The 13,079-nt window shown below is 44.5% G+C and overlaps 1 protein-coding gene across 1 annotated transcript in view; it reads right to left on the bottom strand.

Moving 5' to 3' along the window:
* LOC106589584 (uncharacterized) overlaps positions 1–12,261 on the bottom strand; it is a 48,651-nt gene extending 36,390 nt beyond the window's left edge. The window contains exons 1-5 of the mRNA XM_045707699.2: positions 12,080–12,261; positions 11,362–11,679; positions 9,536–9,925; positions 9,080–9,379; positions 8,931–8,963 (exon numbers count right to left, since the gene is read on the bottom strand). Coding sequence (XP_045563655.2) covers positions 8,931–8,963; positions 9,080–9,379; positions 9,536–9,925; positions 11,362–11,679; positions 12,080–12,149 — 1,111 coding nt within the window. The 5' untranslated portion in view covers positions 12,150–12,261. The remainder of the gene's footprint in view (positions 1–8,930; positions 8,964–9,079; positions 9,380–9,535; positions 9,926–11,361; positions 11,680–12,079) is intronic.
* Positions 12,262–13,079: the final 818 nt, after the last annotated feature.

Raw genomic sequence — 13,079 nt, 5'->3', positions numbered from 1 at the left:
CTAATATCAATTCCAAACATCAGGCCCACACTGTGTCTAATACCAAACATCAGGCCCACACTGTGTCTAATATCAATACCAAACACCAGGCCCACACTGTGTCTAATATCAATACCAAACATCAGGCCCACACTTTGTCTAATATCAATACCAAACATCAGGCCCACACTGTGTCTAATACCAAACATCAGGCCCACACTGTGTCTAACATCAATACCAAACATCAGGCCCACACTGTGTCTAACATCAATACCAAACATCAGGCCCACACAGGCCCACACTGTGTCTAATATCAATACCAAACACCAGGCCCACACTGTGTCTAATATCAATACCAAACATCAGGCCCACACTGTGTCTAATATCAATACCAAACATCAGGCCCACACTGTGTCTAATATCAATAACAAACATCAGGCCCACACTGTGTCTAATATCAATACCAAACATCAGGCCCACACTGTGTCTAATATCAATACCAAACATCAGGCCCACACTGTGTCTAATATCAATACCAAACATCAGGCCCACACTGTGTCTAATATCAATACCAAACATCAGGCCCACACTGTGTCTAATATCAATACCAAACATCAGGCCCACACCGTGTCTAATATCAATACCAAACATCAGGCCCAACTGTGTCTAATATCAATACCAAACATCAGGCCCACACTGTGTCTAATATCAATACCAAACATCAGGCCCACACTGTGTCTAATATCAATACCAAACAGCAGGCACACACTGTGTCTAATACCAAACATCAGGCCCACTGTGTCTAACATCAATACCAAAAATCAGGCCCACACTGTGTCTAATACCAAACATCAGGCCCACACTGTGTCTAATATCAATACCAAACATCAGGCCCACACTGTGTCTAATATCAATACCAAACATCAGGCCCATACTGTGTCTAATATCAATACCAAACATCAGGCCCACACTGTGTCTAATACCAAACATCAGGCCCACACTGTGTCTAATATCAATACCAAACATCAGGCCCACACTGTGTCTAATATCAATACCAAACACCAGGCCCACACTGTGTCTAATATCAATACCAAACATCAGGCCCAAACTGTGTCTAACATCAATACCAAACATCAGGCCCACACTGTGTGTAACATCAATACCAAACACCAGGCCCACACTGTGTCTAACATCAATACCAAACATCAGGCCCACACTGTGTCTAATATCAATACCAAACACCAGGCCCACACTGTGTCTAATATCAATACCAAACATCAGGCCCACACTGTGTCTAATACCAAACATCTTGCCCACACTGTGTCTAATATCAATACCAAACATCAGGCCCACACTGTCTCCAATATCAATACCAAATATCAGGCCCACACTGTGTCTAACATCAATACCAAACATCAGCCCCACACTGTGTCTAATACCAAACATCAGGCCCAAACTGTCTCTAATATCAATTCCAAACATAAGGCCCACACTGTGTATAATACCAAACATCAGGCCCACACTGTGTCTAATATCAATACCAAACACCAGGCCCACACTGTGTCTAATATCAATACCAAACATCAGGCCCACACTTTGTCTAATATCAATACCAAACATCAGGCCCACACTGTGTCTAATACCAAACATCAGGCCCACACTGTGTCTAACATCAATACCAAACATCAGGCCCACACTGTGTCTAACATCAATACCAAACATCAGGCCCACACAGGCCCACACTGTGTCTAATACCAAACATCAGGCCCACACTGTGTCTAACATCAATACCAAACATCAGGCCCACACTGTGTCTAACATCAATACCAAACATCAGGCCCACACTGTGTCTAATATCAATACCAAACATCAGGCCCACACTGTGTCTAACATCAATACCAAACATCAGGCCCACACTATGTCTAATACCAAACATCAGGCCCACACTGTGTCTAATATCAATACCAAACACCAGGCCCACACTGTGTCTAATATCAATACCAAACATCAGGCCCACACTGTGTCTAATATCAATACCAAACATCAGGCCCACACTGTGTCTAATATCAATACCAAACATCAGGCCCACACTGTGTCTAATATCAATACCAAACATCAGGCCCACACTGTGTCTAATATCAATACCAAACATCAGGCCCACACTGTGTCTAATATCAATACCAAACATCAGGCCCACACTGTGTCTAATATCAATACCAAACATCAGGCCCACACTGTGTCTAATATCAATACCAAACATCAGGCCCACACCGTGTCTAATATCAATACCAAACATCAGGCCCAACTGTGTCTAATATCAATACCAAACATCAGGCCCACACTGTGTCTAATATCAATACCAAACATCAGGCCCACACTGTGTCTAATATCAATACCAAACAGCAGGCACACACTGTGTCTAATACCAAACATCAGGCCCACTGTGTCTAACATCAATACCAAACATCAGGCCAACACTGTGTCTAATACCAAACATCAGGCCCACACTGTCTCTAATATCAATACCAAACATCAGGCCCACACTGTGTCTAATACCAAACATCAGGCCCACACTGTGTCCAATATCAATACCAAACATCAGGCCCACACTGTGTCTAATATCAATACCAAACATCAGGCCCATACTGTGTCTAATATCAATACCAAACATCAGGCCCACACTGTGTCTAATACCAAACATCAGGCCCACACTGTGTCTAATATCAATACCAAACATCAGGCCCACACTGTGTCTAATATCAATACCAAACATCAGGCCCACACTGTGTCTAATATCAATACCAAACATCAGGCCCACACTGTGTCTAATATCAATACCAAACATCAGGCCCGCACTGTGTCTAATATCAATACCAAACAGCAGGCACACACTGTGTCTAATACCAAACATCAGGCCCACTGTGTCTAACATCAATACCAAACATCAGGCCCACACTGTGTCTAATACCAAACATCAGGCCCACACTGTCTCTAATATCAATACCAAACATCAGGCCCACACTGTGTCTAATACCAAACATCAGGCCCACACTGTGTCTAATATCAATACCAAACATCAGGCCCACACTGTGTCTAATATCAATACCAAACATCAGGCCCATACTGTGTCTAATATCAATACCAAACATCAGGCCGACACTGTGTCTAATACCAAACATCAGGCCCACACTGTGTCTAATATCAATACCAAACATCAGGCCCACACTGTGTCTAATATCAATACCAAACACCAGGCCCACACTGTGTCTAATATCAATACCAAACATCAGGCCCAAACTGTGTCTAACATCAATACCAAACATCAGGCCCACACTGTGTCTAACATCAATACCAAACATCAGGCCCACACTGTGTCTAACATCAATACCAAACATCAGGCCCACACTGTGTCTAACATCAATACCAAACATCAGGCCCACACTGTGTCTAATACAATACCAAACATCAGGCCCACACTGTGTCTAACATCAATACCAAACATCAGGCCCACACTGTGTCTAATATCAATACCAAACATCAGGCCCACACTGTGTCTAATATCAATACCAAACATCAGGCCCACACTGTGTCTAATATCAATACCAAACATCAGGCCCACACTGTGTCTAATATCAATACCAAACATCAGGCCCACACTGTGTCTAATATCAATACCAAACATCAGGCCCACACTGTGTCTAAATCAATACCAAACATCAGGCCCACACTGTGTCTAACATCAATACCAAACATCAGGCCCACACTGTGTCTAATATCAATACCAAACACCAGGCCCACACTGTGTCTAATATCAATACCAAACATCAGGCCCACACTGTGTCTAACATCAATACCAAACATCAGGCCCACACTGTGTCTAACATCAATACCAAACACCAGGCCCACACTGTGTCTAACATCAATACCAAACATCAGGCCCACACTGTGTCTAATATCAATACCAAACACCAGGCCCACACTGTGTCTAATATCAATACCAAACATCAGGCCCACACTGTGTCTAAATCAATACCAAACATCAGGCCCACACTGTCTCTAACATCAATACCAAACATCAGGCCCACACTGTGTCTAATACCAAACATCTGGACCACACTGTGTCTAATATCAATACCAAACATCAGGCCCACACTGTGTCTAATATCAATACCAAACATCAGGCCCACATTGTCTCCAATATCAATACCAAACATCAGGCCCACACTGTGTCTAACATCAATACCAAAAATCAGGCCCACACTGTGTCTAATATCAATACAAACATCAGGCCCACACTGTCTCTAATATCAATTCCAAACATCAGGCCCACACTGTGTCTAATACCAAACATCAGGCCCACACTGTGTCTAATATCAATACCAAACACCAGGCCCACACTTTGTCTAATATCAATACCAAACATCAGGCCCACACTGTGTCTAATATCAATACCAAACACCAGGCCCACTCTGTGTCTAATATCAATACCAAACATCAGGCCCAAACTGTGTCTAACATCAATACCAAACATCAGGCCCACACTGTGTGTAACATCAATACCAAACACCAGGCCCACACTGTGTCTAACATCAATACCAAACATCAGGCCCACACTGTGTCTAATATCAATAACAAACATCAGGCCCACACTGTGTCTAATATCAATACCAAACACCAGGCCCACACTGTGTCTAATACCAAACATCAGGCCCACACTGTGTCTAATATCAATACCATACATCAGGCCCACACTGTGTCTAATATCAATACCAAACATCAGGCTCATACTGTGTCTAATATCAATACCAAACATCAGGCCCACACTGTGTCTAATACCAAACATCAGGCCCACACTGTGTCTAATATCAATACCAAACATCAGGCCCACACTGTGTCTAATATCAATACCAAACACCAGGCCCACACTGTGTCTAATATCAATACCAAACATCAGGCCCAAACTGTGTCTAACATCAATACCAAACATCAGGCCCACACTGTGTCTAACATCAATACCAAACACCAGGCCCACACTGTGTCTAACATCAATACCAAACATCAGGCCCACACTGTGTCTAATATCAATACCAAACATCAGGCCCACACTGTGTCTAATATCAATACCAAACATCAGGCCCACACTGTGTCTAATATCAATACCAAACACCAGGCCCACACTGTGTCTAACATCAATACCAAACATCAGGCCCACACTGTGTCTAATATCAATACCAAACATCAGGCCCACACTGTGTCTAATATCAATACCAAACATCAGGCCCACACTGTGTCTAATATCAATACCAAACATCAGGCCCACACTGTGTCTAACATCAATACCAAACATCAGGCCCACACTGTGTCTAATATCAATACCAAACATCAGGCCCACACTGTGTCTAATATCAATACCAAACATCAGGCCCACACTGTGTCTAATACCAAACATCAGGCCCACACTGTGTCTAACATCAATACCAAACATCAGGCCCACACTGTGTCTAACATCAATACCAAACATCAGGCCCACTCTGTGTCTAATATCAATACCAAACATCAGGCCCACACTGTGTCTAATACCAAACATCAGGCCCACACTGTGTCTAACATCAATACCAAACACCAGGCCCACACTGTGTCTAATATCAATACCAAACACCAGGCCCACACTGTGTCTAATATCAATACCAAACATCAGGCCCACACTGTGTCTAACATCAATACCAAACATCAGGCCCACACTGTGTCTAATATCAATACCAAACATCAGGCCCACACTGTGTCTAACATCAATACCAAACACCAGGCCCACACTGTGTCTAATATCAATACCAAACATCAGGCCCACACTGTGTCTAATATCAATACCAAACATCAGGCCCACACTGTGTCTAATATCAATACCAAACATCAGGCCCACACTGTGTCTAATACCAAACATCAGGCCCACTGTTTCTAACATCAATACCAAACATCAGGCCCACACTGTGTCTAATATCAATACCAAACATCAGGCCCACATTGTGTCTAATATCAATACCAAACATCAGGCCCACACTGTGTCTAATATCAATACCAAACATCAGGCCCACACTGTGTCTAATATCAATACCAAACATCAGGCCCACACTGTGTCTAATATCAATACCAAACATCAGGCCCACACTGTGTCTAAATCAATACCAAACATCAGGCCCACACTGTGTCTAACATCAATACCAAACATCAGGCCCACACTGTGTCTAATACCAAACATCAGGCCCACACTGTCTCTAATATCAATACCAAACATCAGGCCCACACTGTGTCTAATACCAAACATCAGACCCACACTGTGTCTAATATCAATACCAAACATCAGGCCCACACTGTGTCTAATATCAATACCAAACATCAGGCCCACATTGTGTCTAATACCAAACATCAGGCCCACACTGTGTCTAATATCAATACCAAACATCAGGCCCACACTGTGTCTAATATCAATACCAAACACCAGGCCCACACTGTGTCTAACATCAATACCAAACATCAGGCCCACACTGTGTCTAATATCAATACCAAACATCAGGCCCACACTGCGTCTAACATCAATACCAAACATCAGGCCCACACTGTGTCTAATATCAATACCAAACATCAGGCCCACACTGTGTCTAACATCAATACCAAACATCAGGCCCACACTGTGTCTAACATCAATACCAAACATCAGGCCCAGACTGTGTCTAATATCAATACCAAACATCAGGCCCACACTGTGTCTATTACCAAACATCAGGCCCACACTGTGTCTAACATCAATACCAAACATCAGGCCCACACTGTGTCTAACATCAATACCAAACATCAGGCCCACACTGTGTCTAACATCAATACCAAACATCAGGCCCACACTGTGTCTAACATCAATACCAAACATCAGGCCCACACTGTGTCTAATATCAATACCAAACATCAGGCCCACACTGTGTCTAACATCAATACCAAACATCAGGCCCACACTGTGTCTAATATCAATACCAAACACCAGGCCCACATTGTGTCTAATATCAATTCCAAACATCAGGCCCACACAGTGTCTAACATCAATACCAAACATCAGGCCCACATTGTGTCTAATATCAATACCAAACATCAGGCACACATTGTGTCTAATATCAATACCAAACATCAGGCCCACACTGTGTCTAACATCAATACCAAACATCAGGCCCACATTGTGTCTAATATCAATACCAAACATCAGGCCCACACTGTGTCTAATATCAATACCAAACATCAGGCCCACACTGTGTCTAATATCAATACCAAACATCAGGCCCACACTGTGTCTAACATCAATACCAAACATCAGGCCCACACTGTGTCTAATATCAATACCAAACATCAGGCCCACACTGTGTCTAATATCAATACCAAACATCAGGCCCACACTGTGTCTAATACCAAACATCAGGCCCACACTGTGTCTAACATCAATACCAAACATCAGGCCCACACTGTGTCTAACATCAATACCAAACATCAGGCCCACTCTGTGTCTAATATCAATACCAAACATCAGGCCCACACTGTGTCTAATACCAAACATCAGGCCCACACTGTGTCTAATATCAATACCAAACACCAGGCCCACACTGTGTCTAATATCAATACCAAACACCAGGCCCACACTGTGTCTAATATCAATACCAAACATCAGGCCCACACTGTGTCTAACATCAATACCAAACATCAGGCCCACACTGTGTCTAATATCAATACCAAACATCAGGCCCACACTGTGTCTAATATCAATACCAAACACCAGGCCCACACTGTGTCTAATATCAATACCAAACATCAGGCCCACACTGTGTCTAATATCAATACCAAACATCAGGCCCACACTGTGTCTAATATCAATACCAAACATCAGGCCCACACTGTGTCTAATACCAAACATCAGGCCCACTGTGTCTAACATCAATACCAAACATCAGGCCCACACTGTGTCTAATATCAATACCAAACATCAGGCCCACACTGTGTCTAATATCAATACCAAACATCAGGCCCACACTGTGTCTAATATCAATACCAAACATCAGGCCCACACTGTGTCTAATATCAATACCAAACATCAGGCCCACACTGTGTCTAATATCAATACCAAACATCAGGCACACACTGTGTCTAATACCAAACATCAGGCCCACTGTGTCTAACATCAATACCAAACATCAGGCCCACACTGTGTCTAATACCAAACATCAGGCCCACACTGTCTCTAATATCAATACCAAACATCAGGCCCACACTGTGTCTAATACCAAACATCAGGCCCACACTGTGTCTAATATCAATACCAAACATCAGGCCCACACTGTGTCTAATACCCTCAGGCCCACCTGGCACCCAAACACGGCCCAGGCCCCACACCGGCCCCCTGTGTCTAACATCAATACCAAACATCAGGCCCACACTGTGTCTAATATCAATACCAAACATCAGGCCCACACTGCGTCTAACATCAATACCAAACATCAGGCCCACACTGTGTCTATTACCAAACATCAGGCCCACACTGTGTCTAACATCAATACCAAACATCAGGCCCACACTGTGTCTAACATCAATACCAAACATCAGGCCCACACTGTGTCTAATATCAATACCAAACATCAGGCCCACACTGTGTCTATTACCAAACATCAGGCCCACACTGTGTCTAACATCAATACCAAACATCAGGCCCACACTGTGTCTAACATCAATACCAAACATCAGGCCCACACTGTGTCTAACATCAATACCAAACATCAGGCCCACACTGTGTCTAACATCAATACCAAACATCAGGCCCACACTGTGTCTAATATCAATACCAAACATCAGGCCCACACTGTGTCTAACATCAGTACCCAGTCAGAGGGTGATTTGTTGACCGTAGTGGTTCAGTGAGTTACCTGGTGAGGAGGGAGGGGAGGTGGTGGTCTTTTCTGGAAGAGAATGACAGACATTATTATAGGTGAAAAATAATTCAAGGCTGCCTCTTGAGTGGTATGAGTTGACGCACACAGGCTCAGACAGACACAGACATCAGAGAGATGCAGACCTATGGCTCTAGGCACAGCCACCAGTGGACTTCTCTCTGAGTGGCTCCACTCTGCTCCCAGCAGGGAACTGTATTGGCACTGGTACTGGTCTGACAACGGGCTGTCCTGGGCAGGCAGGGATGAGAGAGCAAAAAGGGCACGATATCGGGTAGCGGGGGCACTACGGGTGGCATCAGGGAAGGTACTTCCCAGGCGGTATAGAGAGAAGCGGGCGCCAGGGAAGGCAGGTGAGCCAGTACACACCAAGGCCCACTCCCCAGCCTGGCTCTGGAGAGAGAGAGTGGGCACCGGCAACAGCTCTGGGATGGCAGGCCCACCAGAGAAAAGATGGAGAGAGAGTATGGGTATCAGATTTTCTCACACACAATTCTAACCTTAACCATTGGGAATACAATACATAACTGACTTTAGATCAGTGTCTAGCTGAAATTTCACCCCTCAACCAGATCTCTCACCTGTGACCGTGACAAGAACTGGATGACTGGCGGTTGAATTAGCCGGTCCCTGACGAGGCATTGTAACCTGGTAGAGGCAGGTGTAGGACCCCCCCTCGCCTCCCCTCACGGGCCCCAGGTGGAAGGCCCCGGTCTGGGCTGTGGAGTGGGACACCAGGGAGGCCTGGGGGTGGACCATGGAGCTCCCCATGGATTGCCCAGTCGCTTTAGCTGTCCTCAGCAGTAGGAAGGCCTCTGGTTTAGGGCTCTGCTGGGAGTGAGGAGGAGGGGGGGAGCAGTGGAAGGATAATGTCTGGCCGTGCTTCACCTGACCACCTGGGGGATCAACTGAGAGGAGGGGTGGGAGGAGAAGGGGGGAAGGAGGAGGAGGAGCTCTAGGAGAGGCTACACCTAGAGAGAGAGAGAGAGAGGGGGAGAGGGGGAGAGAGAGAGATTTATGCTGCATTAGTTTATGTGTCGGGGGGCTAGGGTCAGTCTGTTATATCTGGAGTATTTCTCCTGTCTTATCCGGTGTCCTGTGTGAATTTAAGTATGCTCTCTCTAATTCTCTTTTTTTCTCTCTCTCGCTCTCTCTCTTTCTCGGAGGACCTGAGCCCTAGGACCATGCCTCAGGACTACCTGGCCTGATGACTCCTTGCTGTCCCCAGTCCACCTGGTCGTGCTGCTGCTCTAGTTTCAACTGTTCTGCCTGCGGCTATGGAACCCTGACCTGTTCACCGGACATGCTACCTGTCCCAGACCTGCTGTTTTCAACTCTCTAGAGACAGCAGGAGATAGAGATACTCTGAATGATTGGCTATGAAAAGCCAACTGACATTTACTCCTGAGGTGTTGACCTGTTGCACCCTCTACAACCACTGTGATTATTATTATTTGACCCTGCTGGTCATCTATGAACATTTGAACATCTTGGCCATATTCTGTTATAATCTCCACCCGGCACAGCCAGAAGAGGACCCTCATAGCCTGGTTCCTCTCTAGGTTTCTTCCTAGGTTCTGGCCTTTCTAGGGAGAATTTTCCTAACCACTGTGCCTCTACACCTGCATTGCATGCTGTTTGGGTTTTAGGCTGGGTTTCTGTACAGCACTTTGTGACATCAGCTGATGTAAGAAGGTCTTTATAAATACATTTGATTTGATTTGAAATTTGATTTGCTATAAAGGGGTTGAAATGGTGAAGTCTTCCTACTATAAGAAAAGTAAAGAAGGGAGCTTCCTTTCAACTCCAAGGAGATGAATTCAAGAGCTTGTTACTTTCGTAATAAACTTTATCAAACCAAATGCATAGTAGTCTATAGGCATTATGTACTGAAACTATACATTTAGACATGGGATATTTAGCAGAAGCTGTATATCCAGTCTCTGAGGTAATGTGAGAACTGCCATTTAAGTTTATCCTGTGTTGTCATTCACACGTCCTGCCTTAACTGTCAAGCTTGATGTTTGTGGTTTCTATATAACCTGCAGGGTGTAACAGTACGATACACACATTCAAGCACACACACATGTAACCACTGAGAACACCTATGGCAGTTTTGCTAGTGGTGGTGGAGAAGCAGATAGGAGTGTTTATTGACTTCCACCACAAGTGGCTTTAAACCTAGCATAAACCTCTGAACCGTTTCTCACTTTGAAATAGCATTTCCATTTACTGTTACGATAAATGGCAGAAAAAGATTTCTGTGACTGATTATCATCATTATTTGTAGTGATCATGGTGCTTGCCGTAGTTTCTGTCCCAGATCCACGGCTCCACCGTACTCAACTACCTGATCCAAAATCATCAATCATAAATATAAAACTCACTATATAACTATAAAACTCACCTTGTTTTTTCAGAGTCAGATAGTGGCTGTATGGGCTATACTTTCCATGGCTGTTCTGATACAGGCAGCAGTATAGAAGCTCCCGAGCGGAATCCTCCCTCACTCTCACTGTGAACTGGGCCTCCTGTCTCTCACTGGGGAAAGTCATGGTGTTCACCAGCTTTTTAACCCGGTGGAGTCTGAACAGGGTCCCTCCAGGGCCCTCAGGGGCCCGACAAACCAGGACCACAGTCCCCAGGACGGTGTTGTCTACAGAGGAGGCCTGGGTAAGGGAGGGTGTTGGGGGGGAGACCGGGAGGAGGTCTGAGGATGCTGTATCTGGGGAGGAGCAGTCAAGTGTGAGACCCACTAATAGTAAACACTGAATTCCACTAAACAGATATAGGACACAGGAGGCTGCTGAGGGGAGAACAGCTCATAATAATGTCCGGAACGGAGTAAATGGAATGGCATCAAACACCTCGAAACCATGTATTTGATATATTTGATACCATTTGATTAATTCCGCTGCGGTCATTACCACGAGCCCGTCATCCCTAATTAAGGTGCCACCAACCTCCTGTGATCTAGGATCACATTACCCCATCCAAATAGACTACTTAAATTGTCAGGAAATAAAGATAACAGAACTGATGCCAAACATCATTGAAATGGCTCAACTACTTTACCCTGAAATCTACAACATAAGTGTCAGTAAATTCATATTCAAAGTACTTACCCCAAAGTTGTAGATAACAGATAAGCAGAACAAATATCCAAAGTGAGAGATGGTATCGACAGACAAGCATCTTTGAAGGAGCAAGCAGTCTCTCTTCTGTGTGGATGTGGAAACATCTGCTCTAGGTGGAGGCAAACAGGATCTGCTGTGTGTGTGTGTGTGTGTGTGTGTGTGTGTGTGTGTGTGTGTGTGTGTGTGTGTGTGTGTGTGTGTGTGTGTGTGTGTGTGTGTGTGTGTGTGTGTGTGTGTGCGTACGTGTGTGTGTGTGTGTGTGAAAAGTATGACAACGTCTTAAAATAGGACTGAGGGGAAGTACAACATACAAGCACACTTCCTTTTAAGGGGTTTGTTAATGCGATGTGAGATCATATAATAATAAACCAAGACCACAGAATATCCCTGGTGTGTGGATCCATGCATATTGTACACAGAGCATGAGACATACACTGAGTGTACAAAACATAAAGAACACCTGCCTTTTCCGTGTATGTGACCAACTGGCCAGGTGAATCCAGGTGAAAGCTATGATCCCTTATTGATGTCAATTGTTAAATCCACTTCAATCAGTGTAGATGAAGGGGAGGAGACAGGTTAAAGAAGGATTTTTAAGCCTTGAGACAATTGAGACTTTGATTGTGTATGTGTGCCATTCAGATGGTGAATGGGCAAGGCAAAATATTTATGTGCCTTTGAACAGGGTATGGTAGTAAATGCCAGACACACCAGTTTGTGTCAAGAACTGCAACGCTGCTGGGTTTTTCACACTCAACAGTTTCCCGTGTGTATCAAGAATGGTCCACCACCCAAAGGACATCCAGCCAACTTGACAAAACTGTGGGAAGCATTGGAGTCAACATGGGCCAGCATCCCTTTGGAACGCTTTCGACACCTTGTCCATGCTCCGACGAATTGAGGCTGTTCTCTTTATGTAGTCTTCACAAGTTCATTAATCATATGGGTAAATAGGCTACATGCACAGAGCAGACACAATAAAGTAGCG

The sequence above is a fragment of the Salmo salar genome, chromosome 02, assembly GCF_965601325.2.
Source record: "Salmo salar chromosome 02, fSalSal1, whole genome shotgun sequence".
NCBI lineage: Eukaryota > Metazoa > Chordata > Actinopteri > Salmoniformes > Salmonidae > Salmo > Salmo salar.
Note: the sequence above shows the minus strand (reverse complement) of the source record. Positions and strands in the feature narration are given on the sequence as shown.